General features: G+C 42.1%; 1 protein-coding gene across 7 annotated transcripts in view; it reads left to right on the plus strand.

Annotated features, from left to right (window-relative positions):
• The window catches only part of RAD51B (RAD51 paralog B), a gene marked incomplete at its 5' end in the record, with an annotated part of 322766 nt that overhangs the window by 258927 nt on the left and 41288 nt on the right, over positions 1–22551 (plus strand). For 3 of the 7 annotated variants that reach the window (XM_083457496.1, XM_083457495.1, XM_083457497.1), the window contains one exon: positions 8546–8646. The exons of the other annotated variants lie outside the window; for them this stretch is intronic. In XM_083457496.1, coding sequence (XP_083313622.1) covers positions 8546–8646 — 101 coding nt within the window. The remainder of the gene's footprint in view (positions 1–8545; positions 8647–22551) is intronic. 7 annotated transcript variants of the gene reach the window in all.

Consider the following 22551-nt stretch of genomic DNA (forward strand, 5'->3'; position numbering starts at 1 on the left):
ACAGGAAGTACCTCAAAGGAAGAAACTTCCTGACATAGGGGTTTGACATGCTGTTGTGCCCTGTTTGACACTACTGCTGTCATGTCATCTGTGCAGCTTCTCCTGTTTTATCTATTGAACCAGCAGCAATTGTCATGAGGACCAGCAAAATCCCCACATGGCTTTTAGGGTAATGATTCAGTGCATCTTGAGCTTGGAAACACATCTGTCTGAAAGCTGCAGCAGCTAGTGGGTATGCTGACCAGTGGATTTGCTGACAGATCAGATCCTGTCTTATTTCTCTAGTAAATTATAATTACAATTTAGTACAATGAGGCCACAATATTTCATCAAGTAATCTGTGAACCCTGAATTGATGCTTAATCTGCTCTTGATCAGGGAAAATGGTTGGACCAGTCTTGATGCACATCATTCCAAGCAAACTTTGTCTGATCGAAATTACAGACCAATAGATTGAGCCATGATTTGATATTCCAAAGCAAACCTCTTTTTAAATATGTATGTCTCCTTTTGACCCACTGATATTCAAAAACATACATGCTAATATGCTGGTAGACTCTCTCTCTCTCTCTCTCTCACACACACACACACACACAATGAAGACCTGATTCCTTGTTCACACAGTACATTTCTCATAAAGCTACAGCTGGCTGGAATTGTTGACAATTGTATATTTGACTTGCCATTTTTACCTACATTTTTCCATCAAATGCATTTCCGAATATAGCAGGAACAGAAATTTTGGGTGAGAGGAAATCAGTATTCATAGAGTCTTGGTACCTGTACACAACTTGCTTCTCCCTTCATCCTAAATCTAAGCCAAAGCAGTCTTCTGCTTTAGGCTGCTCAGAAAGGCGTACTTTCTGCTTGCTGATTCAAAACCTGCCTCCTGTCTTATTTCTGGAGAGAAGAAAAAGTAGCATTCAACTTTTTAAAGCAACACTTTTATTTTAATTGAAACATTCTACAAAATCTGTGGAGGTGGGCATGGCAAAATTTAAGCTAGGAAACATGTAACCAACACCATTTCCCCTTCTGGTCTGACTTGTGACGAAACCCTAAAACCATTCCTCTACAATAACTGTAGATTTCACTATTGTGTTACCGTCTCTTGCACATAGCTGACTTTGCCAGTATGAGTTCTGGAGACAAATTCAGGTCCATGAAATACTCCCCTATGTTCCCTGCTGAGTTGTTTGACATAGGAGGCAACTGGGTGCTTTCTTGAGGCACAAAAGTGAACAGCCCAGAGAATTGGGCTCCCAGAATCCTTCTCTGTTCTCCTAGAATCGTCACACCCACACTTCCCTTTATCTCCTGTTCTGCTTCCTCCTCTAATCATTCTGTAGCTGCTTGTTTTCTGCCTCCCTCAGACATGGCATTGTGACTCAGAATTGCTGCAGGCACGCCATAAATAGGCTTGTTGGGGAGGGGGGAGCAAGTGATCAGAAAGCACACTTCTCCATCTTGCCATCTGAACGTCAGCTTCTCCCACAATACAGAAGAACACAATTCAGGAAGCACTTGTATACATCATAACTTAAGATGTATGGTGGAAGCCTCTCTTTTGCTAAAAGGTAAAAAAGGCAAAGGACCTCTGGACCGTTAAGTCCAGTCAAAGGCGACTATGGGGTGTGGCACTTATCTCGCTTCAGGTCAAGGGAGAATCTGGAGAGCTGGTATTGAATGTGGCCTTTTGATCCACGCACTCACAGAAAATATAAACTTCTGTCACACTGTACTTACTGTGCTTGCACATTTTCTTTGTTGTAGAGATTCATTCCACATTGCAAAAACCACCAATTTAAAGCACCTCTAGTTATGGCCCTGTCTGAGAGTAAGATTTCCCTCAATAGTTCTAGCTAATGAAATTAAGCAGCCTTTTAAAAGTTATTGGTTTACTTTTTTTTTTACTTTTTTTACTTTTTGCTATTGAAGTTTAAATTCCAGGTCCCCTTCGTTTTATGTACTTGGATTCACTTAAAGCAGTAAGACAGGAAAATTCCGTTCTGGCTGTGTGGGTATTTAGCAAGCCCTTATTGCCACAGGACATCAGTTATCTCTCTAAAGTTTTTAAAAATAGAATTATCAGCAATAATCTCTCTTTTTCTTCGTTCCCCTGCAGGGGGTCAGTTCAATGGGTTCTTTTCCTCTGTGGATTCTATGAAGAGCTGTGATTGGATGTAACTCATCTAGCAGTAATTTACATTACTTATCAGAAAATGATAAGTTGTGGGGGTTTTTTCAGTCTGTACATGCAGGGGCTAGTATTTTGTGCACCCTCTGCTGGCTTTGTTGAGTAACAAATTGATTCACATAGCTGTGCATGCTGGTGTTTTGCTGATGAGCAACTTTTGCTGATGTTTTGGCAAGATCAGGTGTTGCATAAGCTGTTGATGTTACTTAAAGGAAAGTGCTACATATATTAATTGCAGCTCAAATTGAAACATTGGGGTGGAGGAATCAATGTCTGCCAGATGGAAAGTAATTTAGAAAATGTAGTATTCCCATGCTAATGTGGTCATAAGCTCAGTGAAGTAGGAAAACATGAAACAATAGTGGTGGCTTTCTGTTTGTTTTGTTTTTGTGTGTGTGTGTGTGTGTAATGTTATTCATTATGGTACCTGGCATTCAAAACTGAGACTTGAGAAGCTGCTATCCTCCCTTCAGATTTCTTTCTCTCCAACTAATACTGTTTAAGGAGTTTCTTATTCTTAATTTGCTAGTGTTAACCTTCAGTAATCAGTATGGTTGCTTTCTTTTCTTCAGATGTGCCTCTCCTTTCAAGGAACTAACACAATCTTCTTAAGAGCAGCTTGAAGCAGGACAGAGCTGTGTTATGAAGAGAACACAAAGTTCCTTGTGATTCCTAGTTTGCTTCAGTCCCGCCAGTGGTGCAGTAATGGCTCTTGGGATTGCTATCTTCAGGGGGGGGGGGGGGGGCTGGCCTTACTGAGAAGCAGAGAAGGAGGATGTTCTCCTGCATCCTTTTGTGGCGCAACATCCTGTAAGTTACTTTGCTTAGGGCAGGGTCTGCACATTGCTGAGACATTGTGGCAGAGCTGGATAGCCCTAACGAAAGCAAATATGTAAGATGAAATTGGCTGGCTGGTTGGCTGGCTGAGGCCTTCAAAGCCCAGCATCGGCTGGTAGCCCATTTGTCCCTTTATCCTTCCTCTTGATGTATCTGGTGGGTGTCACTGGCACAGCTAGGCTTGGGGGGCGGGGGTCAAATTCTGCCTGCTGAGAATTTTCTCAAGATAACAGAAAACCATGGATTTTATGGATAGTGGTGAGGATTATTCTAGTATTTGAATTCGGCCTCATGTTTGTGTGAATCTAGGTTGGTTATTAAACAGCAGATGTCCTCTTATTTTCAGTCAGAGTCGAAGTCAGTTGCAGAGAAGCAGATGGAGAAGAAATTAAGAGGTACATGCAAGGGCAAAAGGAGGGAGGAGGGTGTTTTTTTCATACATGCAAGCATATGATTTTTCCATATGGATGCTTATGGGTTTTTTCTCTCTGCAAAGAAATAGACTCTTGTCTATTTAAAAAGCAAACATTCCCTTGTGATGACCCTCTAAGGATCTCACAGCTAATATAGTTTTATAAACAGTTTGTAATGTCATGTAGAAGCCTCTAAAAGTACTCTCTTTAGAAACAATGCTTCTGTCTCACATTTCCTGGCATTTTCTTCTGCAGCGCTTGACGTGTTAGTCTTCAAAACAAGATCCCTGTTGTGATGGATTCATCTGCTGCTTTGGGTTGCCTTCATTTGATCGTGGCCACAATCCAGATAGCTGTTACTTGTGCCCAAGGACTTCAGTTTCCTCAGTGAGACTCTTTTTATTATTATTTTAAGCAGTCCCTGGTCAACAAACTGCTTTTGAAACTCTCCCAGTTCCCAAAAGTGGCTATGCAGGGGAGCTGCAGTTCCTTCTTTAAAGGAAAATTTATATATCAAAAACCCCAGTAGCCAAGTGTAGGTAATTGTACTGGTCTGTGGATCATAGTAGCCTTTAGACAGAGCTTTCTGGTGTCAGATGAGGAACTGATAGCAACTCTAGGCACCCAGTTCTTAATGAGTTTTCATCCACATCAAATGTCTACATGCACTGCAAACTGTTTATATGCTAACAGTGAGATCCTTATCCTGCTATGATGATTTTATGAAGAAGGGTGAGTTCACACTATGAATTAATTTGATGCCAGCTGAAACAGTGTGCTAAAACTAAAAAAAGGATAAAGAATACATTCCCACAAGGAAGCATGGCTCATGGGCATAGAATGTCTTTCTTGTACTAGCCAAATTATTCATCAGCTGCTGAATCGCTTTTGGAGCCCTGGTACATAGAGCTGGCGAGAAATCCACCATAATTGTCCTCTGATTCAGCATCCTCTCTCCTTTCCTCCTCTGTACACATGAGTGAAGTCTGCACTTGGCTGAAAGTGAGAAATTTATTAGCACAAGAGCTTTTCTGTCACAATCTCTTTACAACATCAAAAGGTTTATATCAGGAATGCAAGTTTTAATCACTTTAACAGGTTGACGAGAAATCAAGAATTCTTTGACTGCAATTGGAGCTGTTTCTATGCTGTTTTCGCCATGGAACAGAGCAACACTATTTCCTATTCATATAAAGCACTGAGCTCTACCATTTGAAAACATCTTTGGGCGTCATGGGTACTTTCACCGGGGCAGTGGATTATGTTCTATAGTTCGAGTCTAAATTCTACTTAACATGTTTTATATTTATGTATTGGCTGTACATTTTACAAATAAATAACAGACACAAGTGGAACTTCTGAGAAAGCAGGGTTTATTTTTTTCAAGTGTAAGGTGAGAAGAGGCCCTGGGGTGAATTTACACAGTGTACCTGGTAACCACAGACTCTTACCAACCCCAGGGCTTCCTTCCCTTTGATAAGTACTGTTTACAAATAATGAAAAGCCTTTATCTGCAATAATTGAGCATCTTGGAAGCCTCAGGTGAATAGGTTAAATGAAAAACAGGTTTGTGTGAATTCAAGTTTTTAGACGTAGGAGTTAAGTACTGAGTATCAAGTCTATACTTTGTGTTCTTTCTCATAGGAAGAAAATGGTTTTGGAAACACAAAAGACTGTTGGAGCAATGACAGTACAGTGCTACACTGATTACTTTCACACAAATACATTTTTAATACAATTTTAATTTTCTCTGGTATCTCAACATTCTGGATCTCACATACCCACTTTTCAGACCAGTTCATGGTGTTAAGGATGCATATGCTGGGCTGAACTCACAGCCTCCAGCCCAGTATTCCACATTTAATAAACTATCACATCTAAAAAAGGCCCCTTCAGGGGGTTTTTTGGGGGGCGGGTGTATCTTGGGCAAAATGCCCATTGGTGAGTCTCCTCTTCTGTTGATGGATCCTTGTGGGCTTACCTGACAGTGGTGGCAGGCACTGCTTCAGTTCAAGCAGCATCAGCTGACTAAGAACTGCCATTTTAATTTTCCCACAATGCTTGCAGGGTGACGCTACATTGGAGTATTGCGGAAAATTAAAATGGCATCTAGACCCAGGGGCTCAAACACTGGACCAGTGGAGGGAAACCATTTTAAAGGAGACGCCAAAGAAAGTGTAGTTGGTAGGCTGGGCATTGCAGCCTTGGCAGCAGCCCAGAAATTCTGAGTGCTGATACTGGCCCTGCATCAGAAAGTTTTAGCTCTGTGCAGGGTTCCCTGCCATTACTAATCTGTTGCACTTTAAACTGTTACTCTGAGGAATGAGCATTCTGACTGTTAACCACTGATAAATCCAACTCTCCATGAGTTGGTTTTATAAAATAATTTTACGTTTGCAAATTTAGTGAGATCATATGCAGCATCATACATTCCTTTTACAGTATCAGTAATTACTGATGTGTCACATAGTGGATTTTGACATTCTCATTGAAATTTTCAGTTGAAACAAGGAAGACGCTTTCACTGACTTTGTAGCCACCCCTGCCTACCTATCACCCCCACAACCCCCCATGCCAACCTATTCCCTTCACACCTCACACCCCAAAACCTTGTACACCTGGCCCATTACCCATTACCCCTTTCCCAACCCCTTCTCCCTTCTCTCACTCATTACCCAAACCATGCCCCTCTTCCCTCACAGGTCATCTAGACTAACCGACACCCCCATTCCCTGACTGATCGCCCAAACCACATCCATCCCATCTTCTCACACATCATCTGACATGGCAGCAGTGAGGTAAGGTGGAGACCAAGAAGAGGGAGGAATGGGGTCATAGTAGGGGATATAACTTGGGCTTAAACTCACTCTGCCAACACAGGCAGGGGCCAGGAATGGAACCCCCACACAAAATGGTTGTCGCCTGTACTTAAAAATTAATTTCCATGAGGATTTCTTCAAATTCACGAATGATATGCAGAAATAAGGTAAAGCAGATTTAGAAAACAGATTGGAAATAGATTTATCTGTGCGTCACTAGCTGTAAACCCTGGAGGCTTTTCCATTGCTGATTTTGCATCTCATTCCAGGTGCCATTGCTCCACATACACAATTGAAGGTGAGAGTTGTGACTGTTGTTGAGAAATGTAGTTTTATTTGGGCATTAGTAAAAGAAGCTGGAAATGCAGGTGTCAGAACAATTCCAAAAGGCAACTTCGCTATTGAATTGAGTCTGGTGGGTGGTAGGTCTGCCTGGGGCAGTTCCAGTCACCTGGCCCAGTACTCCTCCTCTCAGTAAACAGACAAGTGGGATGCTGCTGTGTTTGTGCTAGTATTAAAAGGTAAAGGTACCCCTGCCCGTACGGGCCAGTCTTGACAGACTCTAGGGTTGTGCGCCCATCTCACTCAAAGAGGCCAGGGGCCAGCGCTGTCCGGAGACACTTCCGGGTCACGTGGCCAGCGTGACATTGCTGCTCTGGCGAGCCAGAGCCGCACACGGAAACGCCGTTTACCTTCCCGCTAGTAAGCGGTCCCTATTTATCTACTTGCACCCGGGAGTGCTTTCGAACTGCTAGGTTGGCAGGCGCTGGGACCGAGCAACGGGAGCGCACCCCGCCATGGGGATTCGAACCGCCGACCTTTCGATCGGCAAGCCCTAAGCGCTGAGGCTTTTACCCACAGCGCCACCCGCGTCTCCTTGTGCTAGTATTAGATTTACATATTTTTTGTTTGCTGATTTGATTTAGTGTTTTTATTTAAATTTCGGGTTGTGTATGCTGGTCTGTAAATCATCTAGATAACTTAGTTATATAGGCAGTATACAAATGTAAGAAACAATATGAAATCAGCCTTGGTGGGGCCTCTGGATCACTTCGGCCCCACAGCATTTGCCCACTAGTATCATTTGAACTTCCTCCATCACAGCTGCTGTTTTTCATGATGCATTTTGAGGCCATACCACACTTTGATGCCAATATCCACATGCATCAATACATAACAAACCGTCCTCATCTGTGTTTTCTTGTGACATTGGTGCCTAGCATACTTTGATCAATGTGAATACGTGACGGTGTGTTGCCTAGGTTTTATAAGAACCATAATGTGGGAAGCTCACACCTAGAACCCCATTGCATTGGAAGCAAACTCACAAAGCTGTCGGTCCTAATTGAAAGTTGTAGGATGTTAGTTGCTGAGCAGACTGGTTCTGGAATCTGGAGATGTCTTTAAGACAGTCTTGAAGGAAATACAACCTCCTAAATCACTGCCAAATTCAGCACTTAAGTTCCCCTAGGAAATCTCCTGTCAAGATCACAAAAGAGATGGTACAGGCTCAACAAGTTTTGACACAGTTGTACCGTGCAAGATGGATACACTTGGGTTGTTTTGCCTTCCTTAGCTTAAGAAGAGCGACTACACCCATCTTGGCACACTGTGTGAGGGTAAACTGCTGTATCAGGAGCTGGCTCCGTCTCTGTTCCCAAAGCAGCCAGGTAGTATTATGGGGGATTAGAGAAAAGAGAAAAAGATGGCAGAGATAATGAGCAAACCTGCCTGAGAAGCAAAGGAATGGGGGATACCCATACACTAGCAGCCTTTCCCCATCCAGTCTGCCCACAATGTGCTGTTGTGCAGAGTCTGCAGCAAAGCAGGGGAATTTGGCACTGACATGGCTCAGAATAGTCATCAGATATTTAAAACAGAGCTAGAATAACAAAGGAGCCCTTTGTAGTGTGAAGCTGCACTGAAAGCCCAACCTCCTCCCTCCCTCCCTTCCCCAGCTGGCTTGCAGGGAGCTGTGCACCAGCTAATGTACACAGTAGAGTGCAGGTTGTGGGTTAGTGTGGGTACGGGGGGGGGGAGAAGTATTAAATCCTTTAACTGCTGTAGCATTGATAAGCATTTTACGAAGACCTAAGAAGCTGCATTCAGCTCCCCTTTGATCAAACTGACTGTGCTGCTCGCTGAACGGTGCTACTCGCAGACAGAAATGGGACGCATCTATTTTTAATGCGTTATCTTTGCTGCTAGTCGCAAGTGAGACGGATGAAGGAATGTGAAATATTGCATTGATTTCCCATCACTTTGTTTTCTTACTGCAGCTCCTCTGACTTGGCAACATGGGAATTGTCACTTTTGTCTCTTCTGCATATCTCCCCTCAACCCATTTCAAGGAAATAAGGAAAAGCTTGACTTAGAATTAGTAAGTTCAAATCTGTATTAATTAAATCAGGGGTTTCTGAGGCTGTTTCCAGTAAAAGCGTACAATGCAGCACCTTTCCATACTTTATGGGATTTATTTCAGTTTATGCAGCCTGGTGATGCAGACAGGACCATTGCAGTGCTGCAACCAGCTTATTGCTCTCTTGATCCCTGTCCATCCTGGCTGGTGAAAGCCAGTCAGAGGGCTTGCCCAGGCGGCTCCAGGACATGGCTATGGAGTGGTGTATTTTTCCCTTCAGCAGGCAATAGTATGTCTGCTTCTGAAGACACCCACTCTGGACCTTGTGGTTTAGAACAACTTCTGCCCCGTCACAAATGCCCCTTCTTGGGTAAGATGGTGAAGAGAGTGTTAGTAAGGCAATTGCAGGACTTCCTAGAGGATACTGATTATCTGGATCCATTTGAATCTGGGTTCAGGCATGATTTTGAGAATCAGCCTTGGTCATCCTGGCGGATGGCCTGTATCAACAGCAGGACAGGGAAAGTGTGACTCTGTTCCTGTTTCTTCAGCTTTTGATACCATTGACCACAGTAGCTTCCTGGAGCAGCTCTTTGGAATGTGTATTGGCAGCAGTATTTTACATTCCTGCATTCAGCGCCATGTCCAGAGAATAGCGCTGGGAGATTGCGTCTCAAATCCATGATTCTTGTGCTATGGTGTGCCGCAGGGCACAATCTTGTCCCCAGTGCTCCTCAGCCATTGCTCAATATTAAGCCATTGGGAGCACTCATTGGGTGTCTTGGGATACAGTGTCATCAATACACTGTTGACACATAATTCTGTTTCTCCAAAACATCTGAGTGGTGGGAGTGGGTGGCTGAACATGATCTGGACCATTGTCAGGGCTCAGTGGTGAACTGGATGAGGGCCAGTATACTGAGCCTGAACCCTGAGAAAATGGAGGCACTGTATGCCACTTACAAACTTTGGGGATTAAGTGTCATATGAACAGCTTAAATAAATTAATAAAAAAATCCTGGAATCTTATAATTTAGGCTGATATATAAATCCATAAATTTATATTTAGATTTATAAATCCATAAATTTAAATAAAAACGAACAAATCTCACCTTGGCATCATTAGTACACTTAAAGCTAAATATGTCAGAAATGTACTGAGATAGTTTGAAGTAAACATGTGCCAGGATATGAGTTCAACAGATCAAACATTTGTAATTCCATAGGGAAGATAAAAAAACTAGGATGATTTCCTTGCTATTTGCACATTATGCACTAGAGGCCTATCCTTAGTGATAAGAACAGTGTCTCGTACACTGGACAGATCTATCTTGAAGGAGGTGAAGATAGGAGGTTACGTCTGGGTTGCACCACAATCCTATACTTGGCCGCTCAGAAGTAAGCCCTATTGAGTGTAGTGCAGCTGACTTCCAGGTACGTCTGTATAAGATTGCAGCCTTAATTTGATATTCCTTCCTTATGGTTCAGTTATCTTGCTTTGGGGTTGCTGGCATGGTGATAGCATCCATGCCACGCCGCATTGAGGCAGTAGTTGATGCAAAAGGGGCCCAAACCAAGTACTGAGTACATGTGCATGCTTCTACTTCTTAGAGGTCCAATATTGCTCTATTTGCAGTCCTTGTTTTGCTGATTTCATTTAATATTCTAATTTTCTGAGATTGTTAATTTGGGGTTTTCATCAGCTGTACGCCATAATCATCACAATTATATCAAATAAAGGCTTGACATATCTCGCTTTGCATGTCATGAGTCTATCTCATATATTAGTTTCACCTTTTAAGTTGAATTACTGAAATAAATGAACTTTTCCACGATATTCTTGTTTTCCGAGTTTCACCTGTACTCCTAATTTGAGAGGGAGTGGTGTTCATGGAGGGCCAATGGTTTTGGAACATCAATTTAATGTAGAGACTATGGTGCAGTTGCTGAACATCCCACCAAGCAATACCTTGCTAAGATGGCACTTGGCAACCCATTTTAATTTGCTGATTGGTCAAGAATCCCATCAGCAAAAGTGTGAAGCCATGGAACCTCCAGATTATGTCCTCTTAACAGCTACAGTGGTACCTCGGGTTAAGAACTTAATTCGTTCTGGAGGTCCATTCTTAACCTGAAACTGTTCTTAACCCAAGGTCCTACTTTAGCTAATGGGGCCTCCCGCTGCCCCATGATTTCTGTTCTCATCCTGAAGCAAAGTTCTTAACCCAAGGTACTATTTCTGGGTTAGTGGAGTCTGTAACCTGAAGCGTCTGTAACCGAGGTACCACTGTACAGCTAAAGTGAAGCCAAAGAAAGTTGCTTTTAGTAATTTTGGAAATTTAAGGAAGAAGAAGCAGGAAGATGGGAAGTATATGCATGTTTGATGGATTTGGGACAGGCATCTGGAATTGGATCAAAGAAATGGTTTAAGCCTGGTTTAGATATCAGAGTATATGATGGTGATGATCTAGACAGACTGGAACAGATGGAGGATTCGGAAGTTACCATGAAGCAAATAGAAGCATTTTCTGAAGGTATTAAAAATTTGACTTACATGTTAAGACAAAATGTTGCAAGACTTTGCTACTCACTCTCTTAGTGCCAGTATAACAGATGAGGATTCAATTGTGGTCCCACTCGCAGTGACCCCTTCCCCGGGAGCAAGACCTAGTCTAAGGTGAACAAACTGGACAAGGAAACGTTCTGGGATTTGAAATTGGCCACAATTCCAGATGTAGGTAAGATTTGGCTTAGGTATTGGCTGTGTAATCCTCCCAGCCTCCTGGTGGAGGGCTGAGGCATGAGAGTCGATCATGGGATACTGGGTCCATCACAAGATGTAGGACTACATGGGTGGCCCTCCCTTGTCACTAAAAGAAGCTCTATGGCCCATCTGCTGCACGCCTTGGCTTCTGGACAGAGACTTCCAACTAGACCCTTCCAATGGGGTACCCCTGTGATTGAGCTGTTCAGAGGTGGGGATGAGGCACCACTTCACCCCAATGTAAGACGAAGGATTCCACCCCAAAGCCCAGACCCACCAAAGTTGTGACTATTGCTGTGGGGAAGCCAAAACCTGCAAATGGGGCCAATCTGTTTGCCGGTAAATTCCGTCCTGGCTCCAAAGAGAACCACAGCAGAGAATTAAAGAACCACAGCAAAGCCATAATTGCATAGCCTAGAAGAGAAACCATTACTATAGAACAAGCCCCAAAGCATAAATATGAGGGAGGGAAGGGAGGGGGTGATCACAGTCCTGAGGTCAGGGGCAGCTGGCCTTTTAAGGCCAAAGAGTGGACCAGAGTGAAACCTGCTCCACTCCGGTCTGCTCCCAAGCCCCACCTCCAAGGCCTGGCTTGATTGGCCAGAATTTAAAATTGGGACTGGCGGGAACTACCATCTTCCTCTTTTTCTGGAAGAATAGCACTGAGAAACTATTATTTACCAATTATTATGCAGTCTCCTTGCTGCTTTAATAATTGGGGAGGGGGGAGTACCATAGCTGTCACCTTTTCCCTTTTCTTGTGAGGAATCCTATTCGGAAAAAGGGAATTTCCCTTTAAAAAAGGGAAACGTTGACAGCTATGGGGAGTACTATTCCAGTACCTCTTTTGTGCAAGGGATCAGTCATCTTACAGTGCTGTTTGTAAGCTTTTATGCCATATCCTGTGAACTACTGCCTTGGCATAGCTAAGGAGGCATTTGAGCCTTGAGTTTCCTACATCTAATACCAACATCTAGCTACCATGCTAGAGATAAATGCACTTTTCAGTTGCAGGTACTGTTAGGCAAAGTGTTTATTTTATTAGGAAATTAGTCCACCATGATCCCTAAATTCACATAGCTTAAATGTGACAGCCTCTTCTAAGGCCTTTGGGGTGCAGTACTTGGTGATTAGGGGGTAATTCCACCCCCATCCCATGTTCATCTATTCCTTCTGCAGTGATTACAGGGAGGGGAAGCTATTAATTATTTCCTTTCCTATATCAGGCATGTTGGCCAATTGCTGAAGCACTGGTAATCCCAAATGACAAACTCAGAATCTACTCACAGGCCATAATAGTTTGTCATTTTTTCTTTTATTGTAATTAGATAGAAAGAAAGTGTTTTGGGTAACTAAGTTGGAGATGCCACAGCCCTTTTTATTTGGGGGAGAAGGTTCAGCACCGGTAAGAGTATGTTTTTGTCCATGATGGCAGATTCAGTCAGTTCTCTGAATCTACAGATACTTTCCCCCTTTTTTTCTTGAGGTGTGAGCGGAATCAGAGAGCTGGTTCAGCAGTTTTTATGACATGTCCCATTCTTCTCACTCCTTCTTACTTTCTGAAAGGAAGAGATAGGAATTCTGTAGTTGCATGCTCTACATTTTACAACCAAGTCCCTTAAAATTATATTTGCAGTGTCTTTTTCAATAGATTGGTCTCAGAAACACTCCTTCAGTTTTTCCTCCCTCTTTTATAGCCTCCTCACTCATTGTGCTTACGGCTGAGGAAGTTATCCAGCCATCCTTGTTTGATACAATATTGTATAACAAAACGCCTTATTTTCATAATTTCCTCTATTGGACTCCTCCAGCTAGGCAAAGACTTCAGATTCTGTGGATATTTCCATCTGTAATACCCTTCCTGGCACAGTTCCTTCTTCTTATGAGCCTTCTTGGCAAGGCAATAGCAATCAAGCCTTGCTTTCCATTCTGGCCTGGCAGCAGAATTATTAAAACTGTGGAGGCTTCTGGTGCAGGAAATTGTGCCATTTTCTTTGTCCTCATCCGAATTATTGCTTGGTGTCTGGCACCATGTCATGGAACCAGTCAGAATTGGTACCATATTTATTTATTATTTTCCAGGAAACAGCAAACACTGAGCAACAGCACATAGAGGACAGCAGCAACTTTCGCCCCTTCTTAGCATGAAGTGTACTTGGGAAGGAAGAGACTTTAGATATCAATGGAGTTGTGTGTCTGTGGATGCTGCAAAAGTATAGTAGTTACTATGGGGAAGGAAACAGGAATGAAAGGGTGCAGGCCAACTGAATGTATAAAACTGGCTTCTTCATACCATGCCTGGATTCAAAAGAAGCCCCCCAAGTGGTTGTGTGAATTGGCCCCATATTGACTGAAAACAAAGGATAGTGTTGTTTCTTTTCTTCCAAAACTTGATGAAATTGCATTTGTTATTAGGGTTGTGCTTGAAATGATAAAAACTGATCACCAAGGACAGGTCTCCTGCAGCTTGTAACCTGCTGGTGCTAGTTAGACTGTAATTTGCAAAGACAGCAATATTCTAAAAGGGTACACCTGAAGCAATTCCCACAAAATAGTCTATATGAAGTGTCACTGTCTTGGGAATATATAGGAGCAGAAGAGGTGGGGGAGACTTAATTATTTACTTAAAGAATAAATTGTTTTTCCATACAAAGGAAAGTTCTAAGGAATTCTGATTTTTCTCATAAGCTTTGTTCTGAAAACTTAAATAAGATGGCAGAGTAGTAGTCAGGTTGCAATAATTTTTTTAAAGGGTGAGGTTGAAGCCCTAAGGAGCGAAGCTGCAGGTGTCTTCCTCCGGGGAATTTATAATACCTGCTATTTGTTGCATTCAGGGCCCATTTTAAAGCCAGTTCCCCCACGCACACAATTTCTGCTTCTGAAGAATGCGTAAGAGCCCGGAGGACGCGATCTCCGGCAATTAATAGCAGGGTGGAGGGGGATGGATGGGCTCACAGGAAAGGATCTTCCCTTTGTAATTCGAATGGTAGGATTTGAGTGAGAAACTTCATAAAATAATTTAAGGAGATCTATATGATATAGCCTAGGAAAAATGTTTATATCTGTATATAAAAAGAGAAACATGAGTTGGATCCAGAGATCCTATGAGTTGAGTTCTGGTCACGGCCAGGACTATCCTAAGTAACCAAACGCAGCTTTTGCAGATTTCATTTTCACCCTACACTGATCTCCTCTGAGGGGAACCTGTGGAACAGTCTTGGAGGTGGCACAGGAGCTTGTAGGGATAAAGTGGAATTAGTGGGAGTTGGCTTTCCCACACACACTTTTTAAGCTGCATCCTCACAGATCTAATGCACATTTTCTCTGTCCTGTGCCTTAATGTGCATTGAGATATATGTCAGTGTAACCATCCATACTGTTTTGAAGCAACCCAACATGGATAGTACTATACCAAGCTTTCCAAATAAATGGCATAAGTCAGATTCTATAGTAGAATAGTGGCAGATTTTCCCTTCAAACTTAAGGCTTCTAGATCAACACATTGCTGTAGCTTGTGTAGTTCAGATATAAAAATAATCCAAAGTCTGTACAACAACTCCCCATCCCCAAACCCTAAAATCATTTTCCTGATAATGTAAAGTAAATATGGATATTTTTCCTTGTTTTCTACAATTTATTCTTCTACTCCTACAATTTTTTATAATTTATTCTGGTTTTGCTATGGTTCGGGATAGACAAAGGACACTGAACCCTGCTCTTAAGCTAGCACTAGAAATCTTGTTCCAGACACCTCTAAGTTTCTAAGATTACACCCAAACATCAGCCACTTGCTGATCATAAGATCTAGAAACTTGATATTTAAAAAAATTATCAGGAAGCTGAATGCTGGGGTCACTGCTCCAATCTACATTACTATGGAATGTTTTCTGCATTCCTATGGAAATTGCCAGGACTAGCAAAAAGAAAAGGGATAGTGATAACTTTTTAAGTTATTTATTTCTCAGTTTTTAGAGAGAATCAACCAAGTGTTTAAGAAAAGTCCCTGTTAAGTTTGAAAGCAGCACAATCTCCTGATTATTTCAGTATATGTCTAGCTGGACAAGGGGGCAGGTGAAGGGCCCCAACATCTTCACACAAGGGTTGATCACAGGCTGCAGCCAGCCTTTTGCTGTTGTGCAAATTTAATACAGTTTTAAGCAATTGCTTCAGATGTCCTTGCAAACAAAATGTTGCACAATGATTGTTAACTGACTCATATTAATATAGAAAAAGAGAAGCGAGGTTGTTAAGCAAGCTGCTTATGAGGCATGAGAGGTTGCAATCTGCTCTGTAAGTTCACACATATGTTTGGATGTTTCCATATAAGTCAGTGAAGTGCTGTTGTAAATTAACAAAAAAGGAAATGAATATTTTTGTTTAAAAACAAGGCAGAAAATTGAAGTGGAGACCTGCAAAAGGTATAACAGTATTTTCTTCCGAGTGTGCCGAAGGGGAAGCCCTCTGAACTGCAACTATAGCGGATTGTATTCCGTGATGAAGCTTCTTGAGGAACCCTCGGAATAGAACATTTCTATCCATTTGGGTGTGGTGCTTGACTGTTGGGGCAGCCCTTGTTTTGAGCTGTTTTTTAGAGACAGGTCCGTTCGCTTCAAACATTTTTTAAAAAATATGGATGCGGAGAACAAAACTACCTCTTTTCAGAAAAGGCATGTCAAACTCTTGTAACCCACCAAGACCTTCTTTTTCTATAATGATGGGGGGGGGGGATATGTTACGCCTTCCCAGTACTTTACCCCTGAATAATGTAGTGCTTCTTTTGAGAGAGAAGATTAAGGCTTACTGATCTTGGAGCAGAGGCTTGAATCACTCACTGGTAAATGAAAGGCTGAGTTTAGTCATACATTTATTATTATTATTATTATTATTATTATTATTATTATCTCTCCCATGACCACAGCCTGAAGAATTTCTGACGTAAATTTATCACTGCCAACTCAGGGAGATATCTCTAGAATCCTATATATCATGCGTTGCATTCCGCCCCCCCCCCCGCCCCCCGTCTACTGCTTTCCCTTGTGACTAACAAGTGTCAGCAACCTTTTTCAGCTGTGAGCCAGTCCACCATCCCTCAGACCATGTGGTGGGCCGGACTATATTTCTTTGGGGGGGGGGGATGAACGAATTCCTATGCCCCACAAATAACCCAGAGATACATTTTAAATAAAAGCACACATTTTATTCATGTAAAAACACCACGCAGGCCCCACAAATAACCCAGAGATGCATTTTAAATAAAAGGACTCATGTCAAAACACGTTGATTCCTGGACCGTCCGTGGGCCGGATTGAGAGAGAGATTGGGCTGCATCCAGCCCACGGGCCTTAGGTTGCCTACCCCTGGACTAAAGTAGGAGAAAATGAGAATGAGAAAGAAATAGGTAAGGCAGGGATAGGGAACATGTGATCATCCAGATATTAATGAACTGCATCTCCCATCATCCCCTGAACATTGGCCATGGTGGCTGTGGCTGAGGGAATCAAACAACATCTGGAGGACCACATGTTCCCCCATCCCTGGAGAAAGGGAACAGACTGTTATGGGACAGAGTATTAGTGAATGAACTCCATCAGTAAAGTGTAACCGGTTCTAGAACTTAGAGCTGTCTTGTTACATAGAATCCTACATCTTCGCCCCTCCTCTCCATCTCCATAAGAAAGAGGACTTTCCCTTTTATAGGAATACTGAAAATTTGGAGATGGTAGCTTATGTATTTCTACGGAGACGATGCCCCTTTGCAGCTGCAGACCTGGATAACAACACAGTAAGGTAGGAATCAGAACCTAAGAGAGAGGCATTAGGACCTGATGCCACTAATAATAAACATTTGAGCTGCCCTGATTTTAAAGGGGGGCATGTTGAGAAGCCCTCATCTCTGGCCTAGGCAACACTTCTACCAATGAAAGAAGAACAAATTCTGCTTCCTTAACTCCCTCCCTGGTGATTTTAGCACATTTTGCTCATCTTCCAGGTCAGATTGTTCCTCCAGTGACCTAATCTGGGAAGAATAGCTCCCCACATACCCAGACTGATCTTCTCTCAACCACAGGCAGCAAAATCACGTGGAGTTCTTGGCAAAGGGATTTCCATGTATTTTTTAGAAAGGAAAGAAAATATATTTTACTAGATAGTTTGTAGAGCTTTCTCTCTCCTTGAGATCCTAATTGGAGCACATTTAGGAATGGAGAGTTGAGGGCTTTTGTGCACATCTCAAGCCTGCCAACAATCATATGGCAGCAAAGTCAGAGGAGGCCTTCCACCATTCCCATATCTAAAGGCTCACTATATAAACTAGTGTTCTCAGAGCACTGGAATATTCATTGAGGAACCTTGCTCTCCCCCCCCCCCCCATTGGCTTAGTTAACCTGGTTGAGACTTAGAGTAGGGCCTTCTCAGTGTCAAACTCCTTACTAGGGAAACTCATGTTAGCCCATCATTATGGGTTGGTTTGTTTTTAGATGGCAGGCAAAGGCATCTGGGGTGGAATTATATATTACCTGTACAGTCGTATCTTGGTTGTCAAGCTTAATCCGTTCCTGGAGTCCATTCGACTCCCGAAACTGTTCGAGGTCCAAGGCGCAGCTTCTGATTGGCTGCAGGAGCTTCCTGCACTCAATTGGAAGCTGCGGAAGTCCCATCAGACATTAGGCTTCCGAAAAACATTCACAAATTGAAACATTCACTTCCAGCATTTAGGAGCCAAAACCTCTGAGTACCAAGGCGTTCAACAACCAAGGTACGACTGTACAGCAAAAAGATTCTAGGGAAATAGTTTTTAACATTGGTTTTATTGTGTTAAGTTCTGATGTAAACTGGACTGAACAACAAGCTATTTCAAAATGCAGTGGATGAATTTTAGATATCAAATATTCCTAGGAATACAGTGGTACCTCTGGTTACGAACTTAATTCGTTCTGGAGGTCCATTCTTAACCTGAAACCCTTCTTAACCTGAGGTACCACTTTAGCAAATGGGACCTCCCGCTGCCACCACACCGCCAACACGCGATTTCTGTTCTCATCCTGAGGTAAAGTTCTTAACCCGAGGTACTACTTCTGGGTTAGTGGAGTCTGTAATCTGAAGTGTTTGTAACCCAAGGTGTTTGTAACCTGAGGTACCACTGTATATTTTTATCTTGTTAAACGAATGCTATTTTTTGTGCTCACTTGAGCAACTTGAACCTAGTGAGCCAACTGAAGTCAATGTAGTAAAAGGGCCCATCCTACCAGTACCCTGTCCTCATATTTTGAAACCAAAACAACAGCTGAATGAGTCAAACACAACCAGGCAGTTTAGCTTCTACCTCATCTGTGGGAACAAGTGATTTTGTCCTTGTGGCTATGCTGAGCATTCTGTTTGGTGGTATTATTTGCTTATTCCCACCTGGGTATATGACACCAGACGAAACACCATTAATTGCTTCTGAAACAATGCAGAGAACTGTTTACACTAAGTTTCCTTTTCTAATTTTCTCCTTTTCACTAAGTATCCTAAGAGACAGAGCTGACCTTTGCCAGAATTACAAAGAGCACCCAGCTGGGTCTGTACACATTTCTTAGGAAACAGGTTGAGAACAAATCTGACTCACCGTCAGTGCTCTAGAAGCTATTACAGTAAATCCCCTTCTTCTGCTGACTTCAGCAGAACAGTTTCAAATCTGCATCCTAGTTGAGGATGCAGCACCATAGGACTAAAGAGCTTTTTAAAAAGAAAATAAGGGTTGGGAGACAAAATCAAACAAACCATTAACCGGTGGCTCTGGGACCCTTAATTTATTGCACATGAAGTTTATGTCCAATTTTCTCTGGATTTGGGCCAAGTTTAAGAAATTTCCCTTAAATCAAATACCTTGACTTTCTCATTACAATTGGAAAGCAAGTAAGGATGGAGTCATTTTCAGATCTGGCCAGTGGAAACAACAGAAAAAGCAAAGAGAACTTTCTAGAAGATTGGTATTTGGCTAAAAGGTGACCTGTGCCTATGCAGGTGTAGCCACAGGTAAACTCTTTAGGCAAATGCTGCTTAGGACAGTTACTGTTCCTGCTATTTTATTATTTTTAACTAAAGAGTGTTCTTAATATCAGAATTCTTCCAGCTCCAATGTGATATATTGTGAGATACCACAGTTCCCAATTCTATCTCAGTATAGCATTCCTGTGTTGTTAACATGCATCTCTGGTCATACATGTAGCCTTACATGAATATTTACTTGTATTGTCAATGGAAGCACACTATCCAAGATTTTGGGGCTACCTAGATAAGGCACAACCAAGGCCATCAGCTAATTTGCCTAATTGTACAAAGGAGAAGGAAGAGAGATAAAGAGAGAGAATTACTGCCCTAGGCTGCAATAGAGGCTATAGTGGGGCAAGCTTGAAATGTAAATGAGCTGGAATTGAGTATATGAGGGCAGAATAGAGAGGCAAGAGAACAAGATCAAGGGAAATGAGAAAGAGAGATTGAAGCACCAATCTGTTCCAGAGAGGAAAGAAGGAACCAGAGCTTTCGCACCAAGGTTCATGGTGACCTGGGAGTTTAAAGTTAGGACTGGATACCAAAGGTTCTAGGAGCATCTTGCTACAAATCATGGGTGTCATGCTGCCTCTTCACTAGAAAACTGGACCACAGGTTAGTTTTCTCTTCCATGTAGGTAAAGGCTGTGGTGGGAAGCAAAGGTAGTTATGTCTTCATAGGCTCACCTGAATGACCCATGGTATCAGTTTCCAACAAATTGGGTTCCCTTTCAAGCCTATGTTCACAGCCACAAGAGCTGGCAGCTTACTATGTAAATTTTAAAGTAGTAAGCTTTCTTGGGACCCTGAATTTTGCAACTAATACAACATTCTGGGCTTTATTTTATCCTTGCATGTAATCACAAGATACACATAGTTGAGTACGTATAGCCATTGTACGTGTGATACTGTGAATGTTCTAAGTGTCCTTCTGATCTGGAAATACTTTTACATTCCTTCAGACTTAAGCATTTGCACAGTTATACGTTATCTGTCCATATTATTTCTCAATACATCTGCTGACTCTATGTGGCAATTTTCCCCACAGCAGCCTTTATAGCAGCAAGTCACTTAAATAACTTCCAGCTCCTTCCCTAAGCTTATGTTCTTTTTCCATTACATCTCTCATTCATTTTCCAAGCAATTCTGAATTCTCCTTTTTCCCTTTTTTTTATTTAACACATAAATTAGTGCAAGTCATTGTGTACTATATATAGCCCTCCTGTCTGTTTTCCATATGCTTTGACCTTGGCATGCTTCTTTTCAGCATTCCAGCCTAATTCAAGTCTCCCTCTCTCCTCCTGCACGCATGCACTCTTTTTTTGCTTTTTTTTTAAAAAAAGGAAATGGACTATATTGAATTCAAGAACCAAATAACTGACAACTAAAGAAAAAGCACTGTTTGAGTACTGTTTTTTGTTTTTAAGTGTAGGGGCTAAATTGCTGGCATAACAGTATATTTCTGGCATGTGACAGGAAGGCTGAGCGCTGGGGAACTGAATGGAAATAGAGCCTAGAACTAGCAACTTCCTGTGTTCCAGTGCACTGAGGTATAAAGCAGTAGCTGAGGAAGTGAGTATGTGCTCATACTGGCTAAATAGCTGAGGAGAATATGTACTCATGCTAGCTACCGCTAGGAGGCAGCTTTCAAAAGAGGGACCAGTTTGATCTGAGCAGTGTAGGCACAAGCGGCTTCTAGTGCTCTCCGCACTTATGACTCTGGTTTGCACCAACATTTATGTCTGGAGTCTCTACACCTATTCCACACAGATTACCGTATATTTTGCTCTATAAGACGCACCAGACCACAAGACGCACCTAGTTTTTGGAGGAGGAAAACAAGAAAAAAAAAATCTGAATCTCAGAAGCCAGATCAGCAAGAGGGATCGCTGCGCAGTGAAAGCAGCAATCTCTCTTGCTGTTCTGGCTTCTGAGATAGCTGTGCAGCCTGCATTCGCTCCATAAGACTCACACACATTTCCCCTTACTTTTTAGGAGGGAAAAAGTGAGTCTTATAGAGCAAAAAATACGGTAAGCCCGGCCTCTATCAGCAGCCACATCAAGAGGCCAGGCCCAGTCCTCCATTGACTACCATCTGTTAGTGGCAGCCGAATTATCAAAGTGTGACTACTACTACATTGGGGGAAGGGAGGATTGATGCTGTTGGGAAGCAGTGGGTCTAACAAACAGAGGACCAAGAAGGAAGGTTAAAAAGAAAATGCCTCAGAAAGGGATGGGTGGAAGAGGCTGAGGACTGTAGGAACCTTGGCAAGGAAAGGGTTACATCAGAAGGTGTAAAAACTTCATACAGAAACTATGCAGAGGCTGGGAGCAGGCAAAACTGCGGAAGAGTCAAAGACTTCACTCGCATCTCAAATAGTGTAATATTGCAGATAGAAGCATTTCCTGCCATTTCTAATGGGTTCCATTCTAATCAACAGTAGTATTACAGGCTGACAGCAATATCTATTTTTCTGTTATTTCTATTAAGAAAGGGATGTTTTCTCCATCTCTGGAAAGAAAGAGTTGTACTCTGTTTTGATGGAGAGGACAGATCCATGGTTTTCAAGGATTTTGATACAGAAGAAAGTGATAAAACAGTATTTTCTTGCATTTTCTGTTGAAGACAGGGTGAGTAGGGCTCAAAAGGCACAGTTAGTTTACAAATGAGTTCCTAAAGTTTTAGTACATTTCCAGTTCAAAATGATGAGAAGAAAGTAAGCTGCAATCCTATACACACTTACTTGGAAGTAAGTCTTACTGAACTTGGTGACTTCTGAGTAAACATGCACAGAATTGCCCTATTGATCTTGCATCATTTGTGATGGCTAGAATGAGGAGAAAAGAGCATTCTCAGACTTTTTTTATATAAAAAGGTCAATATATTCATTTACTGTGATAAATCTGTCTCAGAATGTATAATATATGCCACATCAATAGAATTCTGGGCCCTTCCAAAATTTGTGGATTTTATCAGAACAGTACTGAGCTATTTGTGGATTTTCACAGAACAGTTCTGATCCAAGATTAAAATTATCATTTCCAGATGATTTACAGAAGGACTAGAATCATTTCTAGTCCTTGTTTTAGAAGTTTAAAAAACCCTAGCCTTGAACACCCCCACAAAGCTTA

The sequence above is a fragment of the Podarcis tiliguerta genome (genome assembly GCF_965153285.1).
Source record: "Podarcis tiliguerta genome assembly, chromosome: 1".
In the NCBI taxonomy this organism is placed as follows: Eukaryota; Metazoa; Chordata; class Lepidosauria; order Squamata; family Lacertidae; genus Podarcis; species Podarcis tiliguerta.